This window comes from Hyaena hyaena, unplaced genomic scaffold, assembly GCF_003009895.1.
Source record: "Hyaena hyaena isolate Hyena2069 unplaced genomic scaffold, ASM300989v1 scaffold_31, whole genome shotgun sequence".
Lineage (NCBI taxonomy): Eukaryota > Metazoa > Chordata > Mammalia > Carnivora > Hyaenidae > Hyaena > Hyaena hyaena.
The window spans coordinates 988130-1009706 of record NW_024080664.1 but is presented as its reverse complement, the minus strand read 5'-3'; the positions used below and the strand labels follow the sequence as shown (position 1 = coordinate 1009706).

The following is a 21577-nucleotide window of genomic DNA, read 5'->3' as shown; positions in this document are numbered from 1 at the left end:
GTGTGCCAGTTGGTCATCTCACGTGTAAGCGTGGTGTCACTCTTACGTGCAAGCGCCCTGCACCACTGTCGTGGTCGGAGAAGCGCTTCCTCGAGCACACGGCCCTGCTGGTTTGGGGCAGACGTGCCTCGGGCACCCCTCCCGTCTCCGCACGCACACGGAGTAGAGAGGCGCCGACTCGGGCTCAAGGAGATGACGGAACACTGTCGCGTCATCAAGTGGAGGGTCAATCTCGCTCTCTCTTGTGCACGCGTGCTGGCGAGGAGACGCGGCATGGGTGTCGCGCAGGGAACGCACATGAAGTCTGAGGGTCATCAGAGAAGCATGTGCACCCACAGACTCCCTGCGAGGGTCTGGGACACCCGGTGGGGACCAGCATGTGTGAGCGTAGAGGACGGCTGTGCAGGGCAAGTGAGGGGGCAAGTGTGTGCACATGGGTTGTGCAAGCCCATGTGGGAGTGCGTGTGTGAATGTGTAGGACAAGTGTGGGGGTGTGCGTGGGGGATGGGTGAGTGAGTAGGGGTGCATGTGAGTGTGTGTGGGTTGTGAGTGTGCATGTCCGTGGGGGTGTGAGGGTGCATGTGGGTGTGTGCGGGTGCATGTGAGTGTGTGTGGGTGTGGGTTGTGAGTGTATGTGTCCCTGGGTGTGTGAGGGTGCATGAGTGTGTGTGGGTGTGGGTTGTGAGCGTGCATGTCCATGGGTGTGTGCGGGTGCCTGTGGGTGTGTGCGGGTGTGGGTTGTGAGCGTGTGTTCCTGGGTGTGTGGGTGCATGTGGTTGTGTTCAGGTGAGGGTTGTGAGTGTGCATGTCTGTGGGTGTGTGCGGGTACATGTCAGTGTGTGCGGGTGTGGGTTGTGAGCGTGTTTTCCTGGGTGTGTGGGTGCATGTGGTTGTGTGCAGGTGAGGGTTGTGAGCGTGCATGTCCGTGGGTGTGTGCGGGTGCATGTGAGTGTGTGCGGGTGTGGGTTGTGAGCGTGTGTCCCTGGGTGTGTGGGTGCATGTGGTTGTGTGCGGGTGAGGGTTGTGAGCGTGCATGTCCGTGGGTGTGTGCGGGGGCATGTGGGTGTGTGCGGGTGTGGGTTGTGAGCGTGTGTCCCTGGGTATGTGAGCGTGCATGTGGTTGTGTGCGGGTGTGGGTTGTGAGCGTGCATGTCTGTGGGTGTGTGTGGGTGCATGTGGTTGTGTGCAGGTGTGGGTTGTGAGCGTGTGTCCCTGGGTGTGCGGGTGCATGTGAGTGTGTGCGGGTGAGGGTTGTGAGCGTGTGTCCCTGGGTGTGTGGGTGCATGTGGTTGTGTGCAGGTGAGGGTTGTGAGCGTGCATGTCCATGGGTGTGTGCGGGTGCGTGTGGGGGTGTGCAGGTGGGGGGACACACCTATATGAGCACCTGCCCGGTGCCCCCCACCTTGGAAGCCAGGGCACATTTAGCCTCTCACTGTCACCGTCCCCCTGATGTCACAACTGGGCCCCAGCCGCGAGCCACGCACAGAATGCGCCCGCTGAGCCCCCCAGGGGCGGAGCCCTGCTGGCTCTCAGGGTGTGGGACACACACCCCTGGAGCCACCCCCTCCTGGTGGCCAGGGAGGTGATGCTGGCCCACAGAGCAGGAGGTCGGCCCTGAAAGTGCCCCCGGCCCGCCGCCCGCACCCCAGCGACTTACTCCACCATGGCCAGCGCCATCTTCCTCACGGTGCCCTTGTCGGGGCCGGTGGCGCTGCAGGAGGGGCCCCTCAGCGCGCTGTGGGCCTGGGCGCTCCTCTCCAGGAGGTCCCGGGACAGCTCGAAGGAGAAGTCGCGCACACAGGTGGCGGACTCAAAGTCCGCCTCCAGGCCGCCCAGCGTGCGCCCGTCCGGACTGCCCCTCACGCTGCCCAGCCCCAGGTCCAGGTCGCTGGTGCTGCCACACGGGGACACGGAGTCCTGCTTCCGGGGGCTGCTCCCCGGGCTGGGGGACCCCCGAGGCAGCCGGGCGCCTGGAGAGAGAAGGTCCTTGCTGCCGCACGCGCCGGGCTCCCGGCTGCCTGGGGTGGACACCAGGTCCTCAAAACAGATGGGCTCCATGGCCATTTCGGGGAATGAGAAGCAAAGTTTGGGAATCACTGGCACAGTTGGAGCTTCCTTTGGAAAGTACCAAAAACAAAAACAAACGAAAAAACATGAGAAAGAAAGAAATTAGAAGAAAGAAGTCAGAGTGACAGCCCCATCCAACCAATTTCTCTAGGAGGGGCCAGCGCTCAAGGCTGGGAAGCGGCCTTCAAGGCCTCTAGCTGACAACACTAAAGCACTTTGCAAAACCTAGGGAGGGAGGCACACATCTCCGGGGCCTCGCACAGAAGCCTAAGCCACAGAGCAGCCACCAGCCACGCGTGGCAGCTGAGCTTGCAACCTGAGGCCCGTCCCAAACTGGTGTGTGTGTGGCCAGCGATGAGCGCAGAATGTCTCCCTGTCTTCATGCTGATGACACGCTGAAATGATACACTGCGGGACACTGGACGCTGGTTAAATAAGATACACCGTCGACATCAATTCCACCCTTTCGACCTCTCTCTACGGCGGTTCCTAGAGGCACCTGAACGACACTCACGACCGGCAGTGGGGCTCACGCCTCAGTCCTGCCCGCGGAGGCCACCCTGCGTGCCCGATCCGCAGCCTCTCCACCCCCAGTGTGGCCCGGGGACCCGCAGCATCCACGTGGCCAGGGATGCAGACCCTGGGCCCCACCTCAGCCCCGGGGGCCCACCCTCCTGTGATCCACCTCTGTAAAGGGCCAGACGGTAGACGGAGGCGGCTCCAGGGGCCAGGGCCCTCTGCCAGGACTAGGGCACAGGGTGCGGGCGGCAGAGGGGCGCTGCCCCCCAGAGGCGCCGGCGAGGCCGCCAGGGAGAGCGGCCCGGCTGCCGGGAAAGGCCGGGAAAGGCCGGGAAAGGCCGGGAGCCTGCCTTGGGCTGGAAGGGCGTGAATTCTCAGCCTCGTGCGGCCTGGGAACTTGTCTGGTCTGGGTGCACCATCTCCAGTCTACAAGGACGTGTACGCAGGACCCTGGGGAAACTGCCTGGAGGGACCCCTCGGGACTCGGGAAGATTTTCAGGTGAGATGCTAGCGCCTGTGGCGTGTCGAGGGGGAGAGAGAAGAACGCGCCTTCGGCCCCCGTCTCTGGCTGAGGCGACCTGACGTGGAACTGCGCCACGGTGCGCACAGCCGGGGCCGCGGCGGGCGTGGGGCCGCGGCGCGGGAGCCACAGGCTGGCCGCTGCTTGCCCTCGGTGACAGGCCCACCCAAGCTCCCGCACGGGCCCCTCCCGTCACCTATTTTGTGTATATGCGATGTCTTCCAGGGTCAGCAATTTCAAAGGAAAGCAGGGGAGCGATTTTTACCAGCGTCTTAAGTGTACAAATAAAACGCTTTCTGGGGCTCTCGCTGCCTTCACCAACAATGACTGAGGCTTCCCCTACGGCCAGGCCCCCCCGAAGATGCTCTGGGCTTGGAGAGGCTGTGCGGACAAAGCCAGCGCCCGTCCCCAGATGCTCCCCCCCCCACCCCGTTCCTACGTTCATGTTGAAACCGAAAGTTGGTTGTTGCTGTGAGTTAGCAAGTCTGACCGGGAAGGACGGCGCTCACAAATCACACGTTAATGCGGCCCCGGAAACAAACCTCCAGCACAGGGGTCCCGAGGGACCCCTGCCTCCCGCACACAGCACCACCCAGGGCAGCGGGGCCTGGGGCGGGCTCCCCACGTGCACCTGCTCACCACACGCCCGGGCCGGTGGCCTCCAGCCACCCTGGACTGTGACGGCCTTGCGCGGCCACGCGCCCAGAGCCGCGGGCGGGAGCGGGGGCCCTGGACAAGCAGAGGCGCGGGGGCGTCTGGCCGCAGACGAGGGCTGCGCGCCGCGGGCACAGGCTTTCCCCAAGAAGAAACGCAGAAGCGCGCGATCAGGCGAGGGAAGAGCCCCTCCGAGCGGGACTGTCCAGCACCGCCCCCTCACCCACGCAGGAGGGGCCCCGACCACGATCGGAGGAAGCCCCAGCTCTTCCGAAGGCTTTCCTGGCAGACGTCAGTCCCAGGCCGTCCGGCCTCGCAGGGCTGACAGTTAGGGTCCAGGGTTTCCCCAGGGGTAGGGGCTCCCCGCCCGCAGGCGCTGCCCCTCAGGCCGAGCTCAGGAGACGGACACCAGGTCTGCCCTGCGCGGCAGGGGCCCGGCGCCCGGGCACCGCCCGCCCTGGGCTGGGACGGCCTGACCCGTGCTGGAACCAGGTGCAGAGTGGCCCCTCGGCGAAGGAGCCACAGGACTGCCGGGTGACCAGCCGCCCCCGCCCCCGCCGTGCCTACAGCCGAAAGCACCGGGAGCAGTTCACGCCGACGGCGGGCACGGGCGGGCCTCACCCCTGCCCTCGCTCCCCAACTCCTCGTCGCCTTCCCCGAGGCCCGCAGGAGGGGCTCAGGGCCCGACCACTGCGCGTGTGGCTCACATGGGACACCTATGCTTGGCGTCACGCCGGCCCCGGACTGCGCCCGCCCCCGCCCGCAGGCCTCAGTGTCTCCTCACCCCTCTGAACCTGACCTGTGCCCCGCAGCCGGGGCGAGGGGAGGCTGGTGCATTGCTGGGAGGAGACACAGGCACGTGGCTGCAGGGCCACGGGGCTGACCTGGGACTTGGGCTCCGTCCTCTCGGCGATGTTGGGCTTGAAGGACTGGGATGGGTAGTAGAGGAGGAAGCACATGCTGAGGGGCGTGAGGCCCTCGTCCGTGCACTTGTTCACGTCGGCCCCGCTGTCCAGCAGAAGGTTGACAATGTCAGTGTGACAGTGAACCTGCAGGGAGACGGGCAGCCTCACGAGGACGGCAGGCACCCCCGCGAGGCCCCATGGGGGGGAGGAGACCCCGCGCGGGGACTCACGGTGGCCGCGGCGAGCACGGTGTAGCCCCTGGCGTCGGCCACGTCGGCGCTGGCGAGGTCATCCCTGAGGATCTGGTACATCCAGTCGTAGTCCCCTTCCTCGGCCCTCAGGATCATCTCCTTGGAAAGCTGCTCCTTGGGCCCGTGGTGCGCAAAGGCGCTCCGGTCCCCCTCCAAGATGGCACCCATGTTCCAGGTGGTGTGGGCCTTCTTATTCCTGGAGACACGGGGGGGAATCCCAGGTTCCTCGGTCTCTCCGTGTGTGCTGGGGAAGGGGCTCTCGCTGGGGAAGGGGCTCTCGCTGGGGAAGGGGCTCTCGCTGGGGAAGGGGCTCCCGCAGGAAGGGTTCTAGGTGGCAAGGATGCCAGGCACACACATGAGTCTGGCACTCAGCACCAAGCACTCACATCCACCTCTTCTCATTCACTTCGCTATTTGAGTAGAGAGCATGCAAGTCTCATGGCCCATTCGCCACCACACACTTCAGCCTCCTGCGCACACAACCCCCTTCCTGGTCAAGAACCTATGGATTTGTGGCAGCTTCTGTACCCACAATTACTGGCTCAGTTGATGTCTACATGAAGGATGGGATTGATAGATGGATGGATGGAGGGGTGGGTGGCTCAGTGGAAGGGCGGATGGATGGATCGAGGGGTGGAGGGGTGGAGGGGTGAAGGGGTGGATGGATGGGCGGGTGGATGGGGGGTACATGAATGCATAAGTAGCCACTTATGCTTACAAACCCTGGATTCTAAAACACTTTAATGATATCTGAAGACAAAGTTTAGTAAATGAAAATATTCTTAAAATGTTTAACTTTAAAAAGTCAGTTCTCGTTAGGGAGCTGCCTACTTTCTGGGGTTGGGGGGCACTTTGGAGGCCAGTGGAGCAGCGCCATCCTTCCCAGCAGTTGTCGAGAAGCCAGAGGCCCCCGCGGCCCCTCCGGCGCCCCGCTCTCCCACCCCGGGCTCTCGGCTCAGATCTGCTCTCACACACCGGGGGAACACAGTGCCCTCTTCTGTGCATCTTGTGTACATAACCGACCTGCAGAACACGAGCCGCAGACACGACCGCAGACACTGGAGCACGGAGGAAACACGCACAGGGTCCTGGAGCCAGGGTTTGAACTCGGTTCCCTCAGCTCGGGAGCTGACCCTATGCCTCAGCCCCTCCGAAGGCTCTACACCCTTCCAGGGACCGCCCGGCTCCGTGCTCCCCAAGCAGCCCCCCGGCCGCTCCCCCGAGAGCAGGTGAGCAGCACCGCGGGCCCCTGAGACGCCGACGGCACGGCACCTGTCTGCACCTGCGCCCTCGAGACCCGGGAGCGGGGCCCCGCTCTCCCTCCCCCTTCATCGCTGGACGGCCTCAAACAGAAGCACCTTCACGTGAACCCGACACGTGACCTGCGAGTTGCTCAGCCAGGAGCCGGGCGCCGAGCGCAGGCCCGTCATGGGAGGGAGGAGAAAGGGAGGCACTTGCCTGTATCTGTAAGCGTGCTTCTGCATCGTGACCATCAGGGGGGTCTCATTTTTTATAAACCAGGGTTCTCCGTCCTCCAAAAACGGAGGGATGTCATTAAGGAAGACCCGGGCATCTAACTCTTTGCGGAAGGAGCGGGTCATGGGCAGGTGGCTGTTGTCGGTCGAGTAAACGTACATCTCTGGAGGCAGAGTTAGGTCGTCGTCCAGAAGAAACCGCTTATAGTCGTAGAAAAAGGGGTCCCGTCCCTCGGGCTGGCCCCGGTCCACCTCCGCCTCGTCCGCGAGGCTGAGTCTGGCAGGAGAGCGCGTGAGGAAGCCCGCATACTCGGGGTAGTTGTGGATGGAGAAGCCGCGGGCACCCTCGGTGCACAGCTTGATGAGGTGCTCGCGGGCCCACAGCCCCACGTCCTGCCTGCCGTCCGCGTAGCTCTCCACGCCCGGCCCAAACCGCTGGTCCGCTCGGTACAGCCCCTGCGAGACAAGGTTCACCGGGGCGAGAGACACCGTTCGGCAGGGCCCACGCTTTGCAACCAGTTTCTTAAAATCAAATTAAGGAAAAAAAGGAAAAAAAAACACCTTCCATAAGAAACACATTCGTTCAGTCAACAAGTAGTGCTGGAGGCCGAGTATGCAGCCGGCACAGCGCCCAAGAGCAAAGCTGTGCGTGTGGAACACGCAGGGGAAGGACGGTGCTTCGGACCCAGGGCGGCCGGCGGCGGCCTTACTGGGAAGGGGGGACGTCACCGGGGTCTCAAGGCGGAAGCGTGTCAGGGATACCAACGCGGGCTCATTTCAGGGCACCCCCTGCGGCGGTGACGTTGCAGGCCGGCCCGGCCACCCCAGCAGCGGAGATGCGGGGCGCTGGGTCAGATTCCAGCAGGTGTGACCTGAGAAGATGGGGGGGGAGCCGCCCAACCCCAGTTCCCATGAACCCAGCAGAGTGCAGGGATTTCCGGGCCTCCCGGGGCCCTTCCCCTGGGCGGGGGAGGTGGGGCCGGGGGAAGGGCAGGGGCCCTGGATGAAAGGTAATGCTGGCTCAGGACAAGGGACAGAGAGGGAGATGGAAGAGGGGCCCCGCTTCCCAGGAGAGCAGGCGCTGAAGGGCATCTGGAGGTCACCGGGAGGGCCAAGGAGACGGCCGCAGTGGGGACATCCGCGTCCCTCCCTGGCACCGCGCCCTCACCTGGGACCCTGGGACAGGGCCCCGTCTCAGAGCCCTGGCTGCGAGCCCCAGGCACTGGGGGTGTAAGTCAGCCCATCCCCCCCGCCCCCACCGCAAGAAGCTCACAGTCCAGAGCAGGCGAAAGAACATGGAAGGGACAGGAAGACACGCGAGGACTTCACTGCATGAAGCAGTGGGGTGGGGGCCGCAGAGGCACTTCCGGAAGAATCTGAGGCGTGGCAACAGGTCACCAAGTGCCACCATGGTGTGTGACAGTGTCGTGGGGGGGGGGTGGAGGTGCGCATTCATCCGGGCAGCTCTGGAGCGTCCCCGAGGCGAGGCGGCAGAGGGCACCGGATGGATGGGCTGGGAAGGCAGGCTGGGGACGGGGCGAGGAAAGGGGGTGCAGGCGGCCGGAAAAGCAGCTGCCGTGGGTCTACGCGGAGACCAAAGGCATTCCACCCACGAGCTGACCCAGGAGCTCCATTTCTAGGATTCTCGCATAAGGAAATAATTTTCTCAATATCATAAGGAGATAATCCCAACGTCATCAAAGCTATAGTCACACTGTTGTATGTTCACAGAAGCGTGTATAGCTGCAAACTCTACTAACACTATCGGCTACACTAATACTGATAAGACGTAACACCAGTAATCCCAGAGGCTAAATAAAGGAGGGTGTGTCTACAGGGTGCTACACGCCACAGGTTTAAAAAATTGTCTTTGAGGGGCGTCTGGGGGCTCCGTCGGTTAAGCGTCCAACTTCAGCTCAGGTCATGATCTCACGGTTCGTGGGTTCGAGCCCCGCGTCGGGCTCTGTGCTGACAGCTGGAGCCCGGAGCCCGTTTCAGATTCTGTGTCTCCCTCTCTCTCTGACCCTCCCCCACTCACACTGTCTCTCAAAAATGAATAAATGTTAAAAAAAAATTTTTTAATGGTCTTCGACATGCATTTACTTTGTGACCAAACAATCCCCTTCTAGGAACGTATCCCAAAGATCACCAACAGAAGTGTGGAACGATTCACCAGCGAGACGGTCCCCACGGCGTCCTCCGGCACAACAGACTGGAGGACAGTGGCCGTCCCTTCCCAAGCAGCGAGGACGAGTCTGGGGAGGAAGGTGTGCGCACGCGTGCTCCCAATGTGTAAATGCAAAGATAAAGGTGTGGACCCAGCCCCCAGTGACAAGAGAGGACTCCAGATAGAAGATGGAAGCTGGACGCCTCTGGGGGGCACTATTCACTAGATCTGCCTTCAGGAAATATCCGTTTTTACATAATCATAAAACAAAAAAAAATTTTAATGTTTTATTTATTTCTGAGAGAGAGAGAGACAGCGTGAGCAGGGGAGGGTCAGAGAGAGAGGGAGATACAGACTGAAACAAGCTCTAGGCTCTGAGCTGGCAGTCAGCACAGAGCCTGACACGGGGCTTGAACCCATGAACCGTGAGATCATGACCTGAGCCGAAGTTGGACGCTTAACTGACTGAGCCCCCCAGGTGCCCCTCATAAAACAAAATTAAAGCAAGATTTTAAGAATCAAATCCTAAAAAGTGAAAGCAACACAAGTGAGCCTAGCTCTACCTCCAGGTGGTGGGTTAGCGGCACGGGCAGGAGGCAGCTCACGTGACTGGACCCCACATCCCGGGTGCGATGAGGAAAGATGTGCAAACACAACAGCATGGCTGCCGGGTAAACTTCCGCACTCCCAGACTGGAGCTGGAGATGTCCGTATGCACTGATGTTTTCTTTTCTCATTTAGAGAAAAAAAAAAAATTCTAGATCTGCTACTGAAAAAGCCTAAAAATGAAAACCAGCCAACATGGCAGTGATGAGCACCCAAACTGGTTTGTCAACAGCACGCCCCGACTCAGAAGCAGGCCTGCCGGGTCAGCAGCGAGGCCCGGGCCCCGGGCGGGAAGCGTGTGGATGGGCCGCGGATGCCCCGTCCGAAGAAAAGGCAAGAAAACCCCCGAACCTTGGTGTGGCTGCGTCCATGGCAAGAACCAAACTAAAGAGCCCCCCCGGCCCCCCCAGCCAAAGAGTGACAATTTGGGATCAAACAGCATGCACTGAGATACACCAAATATACTAAAAGCTGTGAGTTTATACAGTACCTCCCCCCAAAAAAAACAAACCAGTACGCCCCACTGATCACCACTGAAGGATGTTAGATAATCAGCTCACTACTCTGACAACTGGCAAAGAAGGAGAAGACCAGTGTCATTTTGCCTTCCCCAGAAAACTACCTCAGAGGAACCAAACAGTGGATGAAGTCTGTTGGAGATAAAATAATTCTAGTTAATAAATGAAGGATGGATCGTAGATTTAGAATGTCACCAACTCGCACCCTCTAATGAAATAATGGTCCATCGATAATCTCCAAAACCATGAGAAGAAAGGCAAGGAGGCCGTCGTAACGGACGGGACAGGACTACAGACACCAGCACCCGATGACCAGTCCCGACGTCACATGAAGGAAGACGGCCGGACGTGTGTCTCCGGGTGTGGTTTTTAACAGAGGTGCAAAGGCCGGCAGTGGAGAAATGACAGTCTTCCCAACCCATGGCACCGGAACGGCCGGCCGCCTACAGGGGACACGGGGCAGGAAGGCCCAGCGTTGCCTCGCGTGCTGTGCAAACATGAACTCAGAACGGATCCCAGATCTAAATGTCAGGGCCAAAACCATGACACGCAGAAGGGAACACAGACGAAAATCTTAGGAACCTTGGATTAAGCTAAGATGGCATAACTAGAATATAAAAAGATAAGAACCAGGAAAAGAAAAATCGATAAGCATAAGAGTGGCTAAAATTTATTTTTTTTAGTGCTTATTTTTGAGAAACAGAACATGAGCAGGGGAGGGGCAGATAGAGTCCCAGAATCCGAAGCAGCTCCAGGCTCTGAGCTGTCAGCAGAGCCCGACACGGGGCTCGAACACGCAAACCGTTGAGATCGTGACCTGAGCTGAAGTCGGACACTTAACTGCCTGAGCCCCCAGACACCCCACGAGTGGCTAAAATTAAAAGAGACAACACCAAGTGTTGACAAAGGTGTGGAGCTACTACAACTTCGGTGTCTGGTGGCTGAGGTGGAAAATGCAGCCACTTTGGAAAACCGTTTGGATTTGGAGCTTTCCTACAAAACTGGCCACGCACTAACACACGGCCAGCAGTCTCACTCACAGGATTTACCCAGAGAAGACAGACATGCGTGCACGTGAAGACTTGTAATCAAAGGTTCTTAGCAGTTTTACTCGTAATAACCAAAAACTTGGAAGAACTCAAATGTGTAGCTATTGGTGAATCAATAAAAACCGTGTATCAAAACCACACAATGGAATACTACCTTATAGTAAAAGAAACGAATTGCTGACGTAGGCAAATATGTATGAATCTCAGAAGAATCACGCCCTAAGCCAGAGAAATGAAACATGCAGTGACCCTACGGCAGGATCCCACTGCCCGGAAATGACAGAAAAGGGGAAGTTGTGATGAAAAGCAGAGCAGTGTCATCTAGGGCTAAGGGGGTGGGGCTGGAGAGTGACTCCAGTATGCAATAGAGGCTTGGGGGATGGGAGGGGGTGGGGGAACACTTCCACACGCACACACACACGCACGCACACACACATGCACACACAAAACACCATATATAAATGTTGTAGCAGCTTGATCCATAATTGGCAAAAGCTGGAAACAAGTGTCCGTCGGGGAACGGAGAATGGGGCCACGCACCGGGAAACTGCTCAGCGCCACGGAAGGAGCTGCGGACCCAGCACAAGGCAGATGAGTCCCCAGTGCATTTCGCTAAGTGAAAGGCACCAGCCTCAAAGTCTACGCACTGTATGTCATTAGCCGGGAACTCTTGCAAAGGCAAACCATCTGCAAAACAAGTGGCCAGAGCTGGGTTGCGGGGAGAGAGCCGACCCAAGGGGGCGCGGGCAGAGTGAGGAAAGGGGCTGTCCTGTGGGTAGGCGGCGGTAGTAGTCACACAGCTCCACGCTCGGGAAAACCTGCACAACTGCACACTCAAGGGGACGGACTGTACCCTAAGTTACGCTGTCATGAAATAAGAGGAAGAAAGGCATCTGTATCTGCAAAACCAGGAATGTCCTCCAGAAATAAAGGCAAGATTCCAGACAACCTATGTGGAATGATTCAGTTTATGTATTAAAAAGTAACTACTATGGTGCATTTACAGTTGAATCTAAAGGATACACAACTAACTCCCTGCTCTGGAAAATGGGATCGTGAAGCAGCCTCACTTCTCACTTCCTTTTCTTGAACCTTATTATTGCTACTGTTATAATCTTTAAACATAAAGAAGCTACCACTTGTTACACAAACTTCCCCAAGACCTAAGTATCTTTTTGTCCAGTGGCCTGAGCACACAGGGCCCTGCCCCCTCACCGCATGGGGCGACCCTGCCCCCCCACCCCCAACCGTAAGGCACCCCCTCACACCCCGAAGCCCTGCCCCCTCACAACCTGAGGCCCCGCCCCTCACACCCCGAGGCCCCGCCCCCTCACAACCCCGGCAGCCCCGCCCCTCACACCCCGAGGCCCCGCCCCCTCACACACCCCGCCCCCCGCAGCCCCGCCCATCACACACCTGAGGCCCCGCCCCTCACACACCCCGCCCCCCGCAGCCCCGCCCCCTCACCTGGAAGAGCCTGGTCTTCATGTACATGGCGCCGTAGCCTTCTCGGTAGCTTAGGTAAAACATGCCTGTGAAGCTGGAGCCGTCGGGCCACTGGTAGGTGCCCAGCCCGTGGCGGTGGTCCCGGTAAAACTGCCCGCGGTACGACTGTGGAGAGAGCGCAGTGGCAGGCTGTGTCCGAGAAGCCAGGAAGCCCCCCAGGAGGAGGCAGCCGCCATGCTGGCATAAGGCGGGACCACGGGGAACCTGGCGGCAGGGCCCCTTCAAGTTCGGGGGCACAAGAGTCTGTGAGGGACGTCACTTAGGTCGCCCCCTGCGGCCCCCGTGTGGCCTGCCCTCACTCAGGGGAATTCGGAGAGGTGCGGGCATGGCCACAACTCTGCAGTGACTCCTGGGTTTATAGGCAGCAGGCTGGCCGGGCGGCCCAGCCTCGGGCTCACCCGCGTGGCCCCATTTGTGGCCCCAGGGGCAGGCCGTCGGCCCTGCGCAGTGACACTGGTGTGGCTACGCTGCGCCACGGACGCGGCCTCTGCTCGTGGCCCAAGGGCCACACGTGCTGGTGGCCTGGCTCTCCACCGGGGCCTCAGTGGACTTTCCACCCGGGCACAGACCGCTCTGTAGGAACGCGACCGTGAGTGAGGCTGCTGAGTGCCCTCCTCTGTCCTCTGGTAACGGACGGGGCTCCCCATGCGGCCGGTGGCTGACAGACTCCCCACCCCAGGCACCAGTGGCCAAGCCTGGCCACCCAGACGACTCTTGACCCCCGGCCCCAGCCTTGATTTGGGTCTGGCCACAGGACTCATGCCCTTTCCTCCCTCCCAGGAGCGTGAGGCGCAGCTCCCGAGGTCAGTCTGGGCGCCGACACGGAGACGGGGAGAGGGGGGTCCGACCGGACAAGGTCACCGGAATCCCTGGACCCGGCCAGGCCTGGGGCTACGTGAGCCCCGCTGATGGACACTTCTGCTACGAGAGCCAACAGAGGCCCTTGTCGCTCTGGCCTGGGCTGGTACGGGCTCCGCCGGCGCTCCTGCAGAGAACGTCCCGTGCGAGGACGCCCCGCAGAGGGGCCGGGGCCGGGGGCTGCCCACCTCCCGCCAACGCTCGCACGTAAAGATGGTTAAGTCGCAAACTGTCTGCGTACGAGGGTTGGTTTGTACGCAGGAGAGGGGATTTCTGTTCACTCCGCAGAAGGCCGCATTGGAGGGAGCCCTTCCCCAGCCCACGCCGTCCCTCCCCACCCCTGCACACACACCACGGGCCTCATCTGACCAGCCAGAGCTGACGTGCGGGGGCCGTTAGCACGTTTAGGGCCACTGCTGGTGAGTGGCGCGCCCTGCGGTCCCCCTGGCCTCTCCGGCTCGTGAGCTGTCACGGCTGGACAAGCACCTGCTGCCTGGACCTGGGGGTCCAGCCGGGCAGGAGTGAGGCCGAGGCCCCGCCACCACTCCCACCCCGTCACGGGCAGACCTTGGGCTCCGCAGGACGGGTCAGCACACGCAAGCCTCCTCCAGCCGTGAACCAGGGCTGTCCAAGCTCAGGACACCACGGTGGTGGGTAAAGGAGAGGAACTAGCTGAGAACTAAAACAATAAACGCCCCACAGGAATCAGTGCTTGAATCATCAGCGTCACAGTGACTCGCATTCAGCACAGGCTTTGGCCCCAGCCGTCCTGGCCTCCTGGTCACACGACGTCTGGAGGCCCCTCTGAGCTTGAGGTGTGTTCCAGGAGAGGGATGGGGCAGGGGGGCGGGGTAGGGGGCAGAAGCTCTGCCCCCGCCTGCAGCTGCTTCTGCTCTGCTGCCCCTGCAGCTCCCCAGGCTCCGCCCTAGACCCCGGTTATCGGGTATCGGGCCACCTGCTCTCCTCCGGCAGGCACACCACCCTCCACGCACCCACACACCCAGCCCTGGCTGCTCCTCCGAGCCCGGACCCCACTGGGCCTGGATCTGCTGAACAAAGTGCCCTCCAGGGCCGGCTTCCCAGCTCGCAGTGACGCCCACGCTCCGGAAGTCTCCGCACTGGACAGCAGGCAGCCACAGCTACCGGTGTCGCCTCGCCCTGCCCCAGGCCAGGCTGCCCGCCCTCCCAGAGGCACCGGCAGGCGCTGCCGCAGGTCCCCTGGGTGCCGGACTCGGCCTGCTGTCATCTGATCGTTAAAAAGATCCTTCCTTCTGTTTAACCTTAAACACAAAGCAATTTCGCTGACGATACAACTCGATGCAGTCATTTGAAGGTTGAAAACAGTTGCCCAGGATAAGAATTTATCTTAAGCAAGCCTTCCTAGCCCTCGGTCTGGGGACGCGGCGGCCAACCGCGTGCATGACCCTGCACTTCTGTGGGAACGCTTCTTTCCGGAAGTAGGAGAGAAAAGACACGAGCCCAGCACCCTTCCTGCCGGCGATCTGCCAGTTCACCTCACATCCCCCTCAGGAGAGGAGAGCGGGCCGGGGCTGGCGGGCCCGGTGCGCGCGGCAGCAGAGGCCACCTACCTCGCCCGTGGGCCAAGAGAACTCCCCGTGGCCCAGCTTCATGTCCAGCCCGAAGTCCCCTTGGTACACACAGCCGTCCTGCCACTCCTGCACGCCTCGGACCAGCTGCACGTAGGCCTCCTTCAGGCCCTGCTCCCTGAGGGGGCCGTCGGGCTCCTCCTCCTCCTCCGCGGCCTCTGGGGTGTCCCTAGGAAGGCAAGGGGTGGGACAGGGAAGATCAATGCTGGCGTGGGCCTGGGGCCTGGGGCGGGGGCGGCGGGGGTACCGTGTGCAGAGAACCACACACCGTCTCGTCTCTCCCTCCCAGCAACCCTGAGGCAGATGCTGTTGCCGCCCCCATTTTGCAGAAAGGGAAACTGAGGCAGAGGCGTGCAGTGATTGCCCAAGGTCACACAGGAAGTGTGCAACCCCGAGTCTAACACGGGTAAATGGCTGCCGGTGCCCCGGAAGCCGATGGGTTCCAGCCCCAGCTGTTTGCCGGGCAAGCCTGGTGTCCTCCACCAGCCCAGACGCCCCGCCGGGGTGCTGGAGTCCACACTCCTATGCTGGAGCTCAAATCCCAGGACTTCACGTGTGACTGCATTTGGAGCTGGGCTCCTTACAGGGGTAACCGAGCTCAAGCCGAGGCCGGTGGTGCCTGGTCCCACGTGCCTGTTCCTACGACGAGGGGAGGTTTGGATGCAGAGGGACAGAGGGAAGATGATGCGTGGACACAGGGAGAAGACAGCCGGCTACAAGGCAAGGAGAGAGGCCTGGAACAGAGCCTCCCTCACACCCTCGAAGAAACCACCCTGCCCACGCCTTGACCTTGGACTCCAGCCTCCCACTTGAAAGACAATACATCTCTATTGTTTAAGGCACCCTGTGTGGGCACCTTGTCACAGCCCCAACAGACTGACATGCCACGCTTCCTGCTTTGCCAGCAGGCACACACGCTATATGCTTAATTAAAAAACAAAACAAAACTTTTGTTTGAGTTAGTAAGAGGAAAAGATACCGGACTACACAAATATGAACAAATAGAAATTTCCCTTGAAAAGCAAAAGGAAATGATTTTAAGACAAAGCAAGAAAATTCCTAACATAATCATTTAGTCCAAAGGCCCATTGTTGGGTCATTGGAACGGCTGGCTGGCTCCCTGTCCCCCTTGTGACTCAGAGACCTTCCCCATCTGTCAGACGGGGCCTCTATCAGCCAGCCCACAGGCAGGGCGCCTGAGCCCCAGGCATCTGTTCTCACGGCTCTGACGGGGGCGCGGGACACACAGGTGCCCGTGGACTCGGCTCCCAGCACCTGCGTCCTCATGTGGCAGAGGAGGAAAGTGTCAGCTTCCTCCTCTTAGAAGGGCACTAATGTCGTCCCGGGGCCCCACAACCTCATCTAAACCTAATCACCCCCCGGGCGCGCCACCTCCAGGGAGGGGGGTGTGTGGGTGCGTGGAGGGCGGTGTGCCTGCTGGCGGAGAGCAGGCAGCCTGATAACCGGGGCCTCGGGCTGAGCCCGGGGAGCGGCTGGGGCGGCGGGAGCAGAAGCAGCTGCAGGCGGGGGCGGAGCTTCTGAGCCCCCAGCCCCCAGCCCCCAGCTCAGAGGAGCCTCCAGACCTGCTGTGACGGGGACAGAGGGCTCCTGCGGAAGCCTGTGCTGATCACCAGGACATTGGGGGTTAGGGGGCTAGGGATTCAACACGAATTTCATTCCGGGAGCGGTGAATGGGGGAAGGAAGGCACACTTCAGTCCGCACCGGGGACAAATCCAATGGGATTACAGGCTGATTTCACAAGCTGCCAAGGTAAGGGCCGGAGGGCAGCCCCGGCCCAGAGTAGGCCTGGGGGGCGTCGGCTGGCACGGTTATCATGCTGTGAAGAAGCTGTCCAACTCGGGAGCCCCACAGTGTAAAGTGACCGTCCGCAAGGCCGCAGGAGATAGCAGGGCAAAGGCAGAGTGGGCGGGCTAGAAGGGAGTTGTGCAGGGGTTCCCGCCACCCCATGTTGTCATTTTCCTCACTGGTTGCTGACGGCCGATACAACGCTGAGGTCTTCCTCTCTCTCCACAGATGACTTTTTGAGTGGCAAAATAACTTTTAGGGGTTTTTAACACCAGCTCCGACTCTAGATCCCAGTGAAGTCTGGTCCCCAGGGTCAGGCTGGGCCCCCACACCTTTTGGTAGAGAGCATCTCCAGGGTCCCCAGGAAGTCGGTGGCAGCAGGCTGGCTGCCCCTCCCTGCCAGCTGATTTTCAGAGACGTCACCATCTGGGACCCCATGATACAAGGGACGCCCACTTTCCATGCCTCTTCTCTTCCAACCTGGAAGCAAAGTCAGAGACCCACATTCACCCTCAGGGGACCTGCCCACAGCCCCACCTGCCTCAGAAAAACTAAGCCCCCTCCCCTAACCTGGCGATGCCCCCATCCTGTTGGAAACTCCGCCGGCGCCGCGAGGGTGTCCCTGTCCCTTCCGAGGAAGCAGGAACCGCATTAAGGGCCATCTGGACCACCCCCCACTAGCTCGTTAGGGCCCTACGTTGGAGCCAATATTCCTCCCCGAACAGCAGGCGCCCGCTCCCCGGGGTCTCTGAAGCCAGCCCGCGAGGGCGGCCCGAGCGAGCGCAGGGACGCGTCCCTCACCCGGCCTCACACAGGCGCGTCGGGCCCCAAATTTCCTGCCCGCCCCGGACCCGGGAGGACAGAAGGCCGGGCCCGGGGGCGTCGGGACCACTCGCACGCCTCCCCGCCACCCCCGCAGAGCCCCGGGACTCGCCCCTTCCCGGCTCACCGCGCTCCCGCCGGGATCCCGGCTGCGCCCCTGCCGCGGGGCCGCAGCGACGCTCGGACGACTCGCACCTGCCGCACCCGGTGCGCCCAGGGCGCGGCCGCCGCAGCGCAAGCCCGCTTGCCAGCCTCGGCCCGGCCTCGCACGGCGCCCGGGGCCCCCGAGCGTCGGGTTTCCCTGGAGACCTGCCCGCGGCCGCACTGCGGCGGCCGCTCTCGGCCTCCACCAATCCGCGCCCGGCTCCTCCGCAGGCCCCGCCCCGCCGTCCGCGGCGGAACAGGGGGCGCCCCTCTGTGACCTCACAGGCCCCCGCCCGCAGGTAGCCGCCGAGCGCCCCACGCCCCGGCGTGTGCGGCCTGTGCCTGAGCCCCGCGAGGGCGCGGGAACCCGGCCGAGCCGTGTCCGCCGGGGGCACCGACCCCCACGTCCCGCAGAGGGCGGTGAGCCAGCTCTAGGCCGAGGGCTCCCCGCGGGGGAGAGGACTGTGTGCCCCCTGCGCCCCCGGGAGACACCTGCGGAAACCGAGGAACAATGGGGCCGTGCGCCAGGATGCGCCAGACTCCAAAGCCGGTTTTTGTCGGTTCCGTGCAAGTTTGTGGAAGGCACGAAGCGGGAGCTCCTGGTCTGGTTCGGGGCCTGAGGTCACGGAGAGAAGAATTAGCTGTGTGGACCGAGGAGTCCCGAATAGGGCCTCAGGGGTGCGCAGTTCTCCAAAGGGCAAAGAGAGCACAGTCCAGGGAACGGGACCGGGAGGTGCAGACGCACAGCGGTGCGAACGGCACGTCCTGCAAAAGCCGCCACGGGGGCCCCTTGGAGAGAGGGCGGGGCTCTCGCAGGCGCCGGGCCTGGGGTTCGCGACCCAGGCTGCCCCTTACAAAGAGGGAAAGGGATATGCGAGACCCTCCCCCGGTGGCGAGATTCTGGCTAGGGTTCCGGGGTGCTTCCTCCACCCCTCTATCTCCCAGTTCCCCCCCACCCCCCTCGTGTCCGTCACCTTCGGGTCCCTCCAGCTGCAGCCTGGGAATTTGAGCACAAACTAAACTGTCTTTAAAATTCCTGTTGTGAAGAGAAAGAAGTGATCAACTTCTAAATATCCTACAAACTTGTCGAACCAAGCCGTCTGTTGTAGGCTGATTGACATCCCCCAAAAGATTAAGTGTAAACCCTGCCTCCTGGCACCTGTGAGTGACCTTATATGGGAATCGGGTCTTTGCAAATAATCAAGGGGTCATACTGGATTAGGGCATTCGCTACACCAGATGACTAGTGTCCTTATTAGGAGACAGAGATTTGTTGACCCCAAACACACGGGGAAAAATAAACTTGTTTTAAGCCACCCAGTTTGTGATACTCTGTTACAGATGAGCCATTATTGTGCCATTATAAACAAACCGCAGTAGCGACGTATGCAGGGCGGCAGGACAGCTTTTCACTGAAACAGGCCCCTGAATGACACCCCTGAACATCAGGATGACGCTGGACATCGTAGAAACCTACCGGGAGCGCCTGGGGGGCTCAGTCAGGCCCTGGTCTGGAGGAGGCAGTGCGGGTTCGAGCCCCGCGTCGGGCTCTGTGCTGACAGCTCGGAGGCTGGAGCTGCTTCGGATTCTGTGTCCCTCCCTCTCTGCCCCTCCCCTGCTCGCACTCTGGCTCTCAAAAATAAAAACATTTAAAAGTTTTTAAGAAGAAACGGGGAAAAAAACCTACTGAAGAGTCTTACATAGTAAATGTGTGGGCAATAAATGATCTGAGGTTTTAAAAGTTACGATGATGAACCGAAAGTTACTAAGAAAAGTTTTTAAAATATGGGTGTGTGAAGAAATGATGAAAACTTAACAGCAAATAGCTTTATTTCAAATGAACCATGTTTTACAATTAAAGGGAAAATAAAATACAGAAAGTACAAAGAGCAATTTCTTAGGAAACAGGTGAAAAGGAAGAAACATAAAGCTGTACGGAAAGGCACTTCGGGCGGCAAGACGGTTACGAGCAGTTGTAAGGGCCGGCGAAGCCACGCAGCCCGCGGACACACCCCAGGGAGGCTACCGGACGGGGCCCCCAGTCCTGCGCGCTCCCGCCACGGCTGGACGAGGGGCCCGCCTCCCGGGGCCCCGCTGTCCCGGCCCGGCCCGCTCTGGGGCGCGTGCCCGCGTCTGTGAACCACACCCCCACCTCGGTCGCAGGGACAGGCCCCGCAGCACCCCTCCAAGCACAGCGCCCGCCGACCGAGGACGCCCCAGCCCGCGAAGGGGCGCGGCTCCTACACCCCCGCGCCCCCAGGGGCCGCCCCTTCATCCCGGAGTCCCGGCCCCGCCCACCCCCACTGCAGCCAATCCCACTCCACAAGCCCAGCCAATGGCCGCCATCCCCGCCCGCAGCCAATCGGGAACGGAGCCCCGCTCCGGCCAGCCAATGGGGAGGGAGCCAAGGTCCTGCGGACGCCCCGGCGGCCTTTAGGACCCAGGGGTTCCCGGGGGTCCGCCCGGCCGCCCAAACTAGACGCGCGGGCCGGGTGCCCGAGCGCCGGTCATGGACGCAGGGGGACCCGGCCGCTGTGGGGCCCGCGGGGCCGCCTCGCCCGCGCCGCCGCCCTTCGCGCGCGTCGCCCCGTCACTTTTCCTCGGGAGTGCGCGCGCCGCGGCCGCGCCGGAGCTGCTGGCACGCGCGGGCGTCACCCTGTGCGTCAACGTCTCGCGTCAGCAGCCCGGCCCGCGCGCGCCCGGCGTCGCCGAGCTGCGCGTGCCCGTGTTCGACGACCCGGCCGAGGACCTGCTGACGCACCTGGAGCCCACGTGCGCCGCCATTGAGGCCGCGGTGCGCGCCGGCGGCGCCTGCCTGGTCTACTGCAAGAACGGCCGCAGCCGCTCGGCCACCGTGTGCACCGCCTACCTCATGCGGCACCGCGGTCTCAGCTTGGCGCGGGCCTTCCAGGTGGGCGGGGCGAGCCTGCCGGGTGGGCGGGCCTCCCGGGCGGGGCGGGTGGCCGGGCCTCCCAGGTGGGGCCGCGGGGGGGGCGGGCCTGCGGGGTGCGACCGGCCTCCGGGCGTTCGAGGTGCCCAGCACCTCGTGACGCCGCGTTCATCCCAAGCTCCTCGTCCTCAGGCGGTGAAGAGTGCCCGCCCGGTGGCCGAGCCCAACCCGGGCTTCTGGTCTCAGCTCCAGAGGTACGAGGAGGCGCTGCAGTCCCAGTCCCGCCAGCCCGGGGGGCCCTCCGGACGGTGCCCCCGGAGGAGAGAAGAGCTCCGGAACGAGCCCTAGGCCTCCAGCCCGTGGAGATGACCCAGCCCCCAGAGCAGGGCGCGTGGAGCCGAAGGCAGTTCAGGCGCTGCCCGGAGGAGGGTCTTTCTCCTCCTCTCTCGCTGCCGCTCGGAGTTTCCATTTCCTGCATCTTCCTGAAATGCAGCTCTAGTGTTTGTCCTTTTGACGGTACTGCAGGGGTGTGTCCACCTACGAGGGGACTGGAATCCCCTCCTTGGTCAGGTTTATCAGACAGGGCTTGGTCCGGAAAATCAACACCACTTGAGGAATTTTAGGCAGAAAGGTATTTAATACAGAGAGCAAGGCCAGGGAGCCAAGGTCAGGAGATGGGAGGTACAGGGGTCCTGGAGACCCAGCCCCCCGCCCCCGTCCTGACCCCTGGAGCACTCCGGGGCTGCTGGCAGAGGCTGCGCCTGCCACCTGTTCAGGCCTCGGGGGCTCTTCCCAAACCTCACACTGGCCCCATCTCAGAATCCGGCACGGGACCCAGACGCGTAGTTACTACAGTGCACGGGCCAGGGTGTGAGGCTGGGTGACAGACAGCCTCGCAGGGGCACCCTTGTGCTCTCGGCGCCTGTGGCCACCCCCAATCTTACCGACAGCCTAACGTCCTGCAGCCTCCATCGTCTGAAGGACACAGTGGCCACCTGTGAGCGTGTCGATTCCTCTTTTGGGTCAGACGCCCCTCACCTGGTTCCTATGGCCTAAAGATTATACTAGAAAACTAATCACCATACGGCACCTGGTGACTCAGTCAGTTAAGCGTCCGGACTCTTGATTTCATCTCAGGTCGTGATCTCACAGTTCTTGAGTTAGAGCCCTGTGTCCGGCTCTGCCCTGACAGTGCAGAGTCTGCTTGGGATT

General features: G+C 61.5%; 2 protein-coding genes across 6 annotated transcripts in view; one reads left to right on the top strand and one right to left on the bottom strand.

The window, feature by feature from the left end:
- The window catches only part of ANKMY1 (ankyrin repeat and MYND domain containing 1), a 45699-nt gene extending 28201 nt beyond the window's left edge, over positions 1–17498 (bottom strand). For 4 of the 5 annotated variants that reach the window (XM_039228515.1, XM_039228516.1, XM_039228517.1 and 1 more), the window contains exons 1-8: positions 17459–17480; positions 16842–16989; positions 14685–14871; positions 12199–12342; positions 6375–6847; positions 4896–5112; positions 4645–4809; positions 1658–2115 (exon numbers count right to left, since the gene is read on the bottom strand). In XM_039228515.1, coding sequence (XP_039084446.1) covers positions 1658–2115; positions 4645–4809; positions 4896–5112; positions 6375–6847; positions 12199–12342; positions 14685–14871; positions 16842–16972 — 1775 coding nt within the window. In that variant the 5' untranslated portion in view covers positions 16973–16989; positions 17459–17480. Of the gene's footprint in view, positions 1–1657; positions 2116–4644; positions 4810–4895; positions 5113–6374; positions 6848–12198; positions 12343–14684; positions 14872–16841; positions 16990–17458 lie in introns of all 5 variants that reach the window. The other variant, XM_039228518.1, reaches the window with a different exon arrangement.
- A 2385-nt stretch (positions 17499–19883) lies between these two features.
- Positions 19884–21523, top strand: DUSP28 (dual specificity phosphatase 28). The gene is made up of 2 exons (XM_039228522.1): positions 19884–20386; positions 20558–21523. Exons 1-2 carry the CDS (start codon positions 19985–19987, stop codon positions 20711–20713), a joined length of 558 nt encoding a protein of 185 aa, XP_039084453.1. The 5' UTR covers positions 19884–19984; the 3' UTR covers positions 20714–21523.
- Positions 21524–21577: the final 54 nt, after the last annotated feature.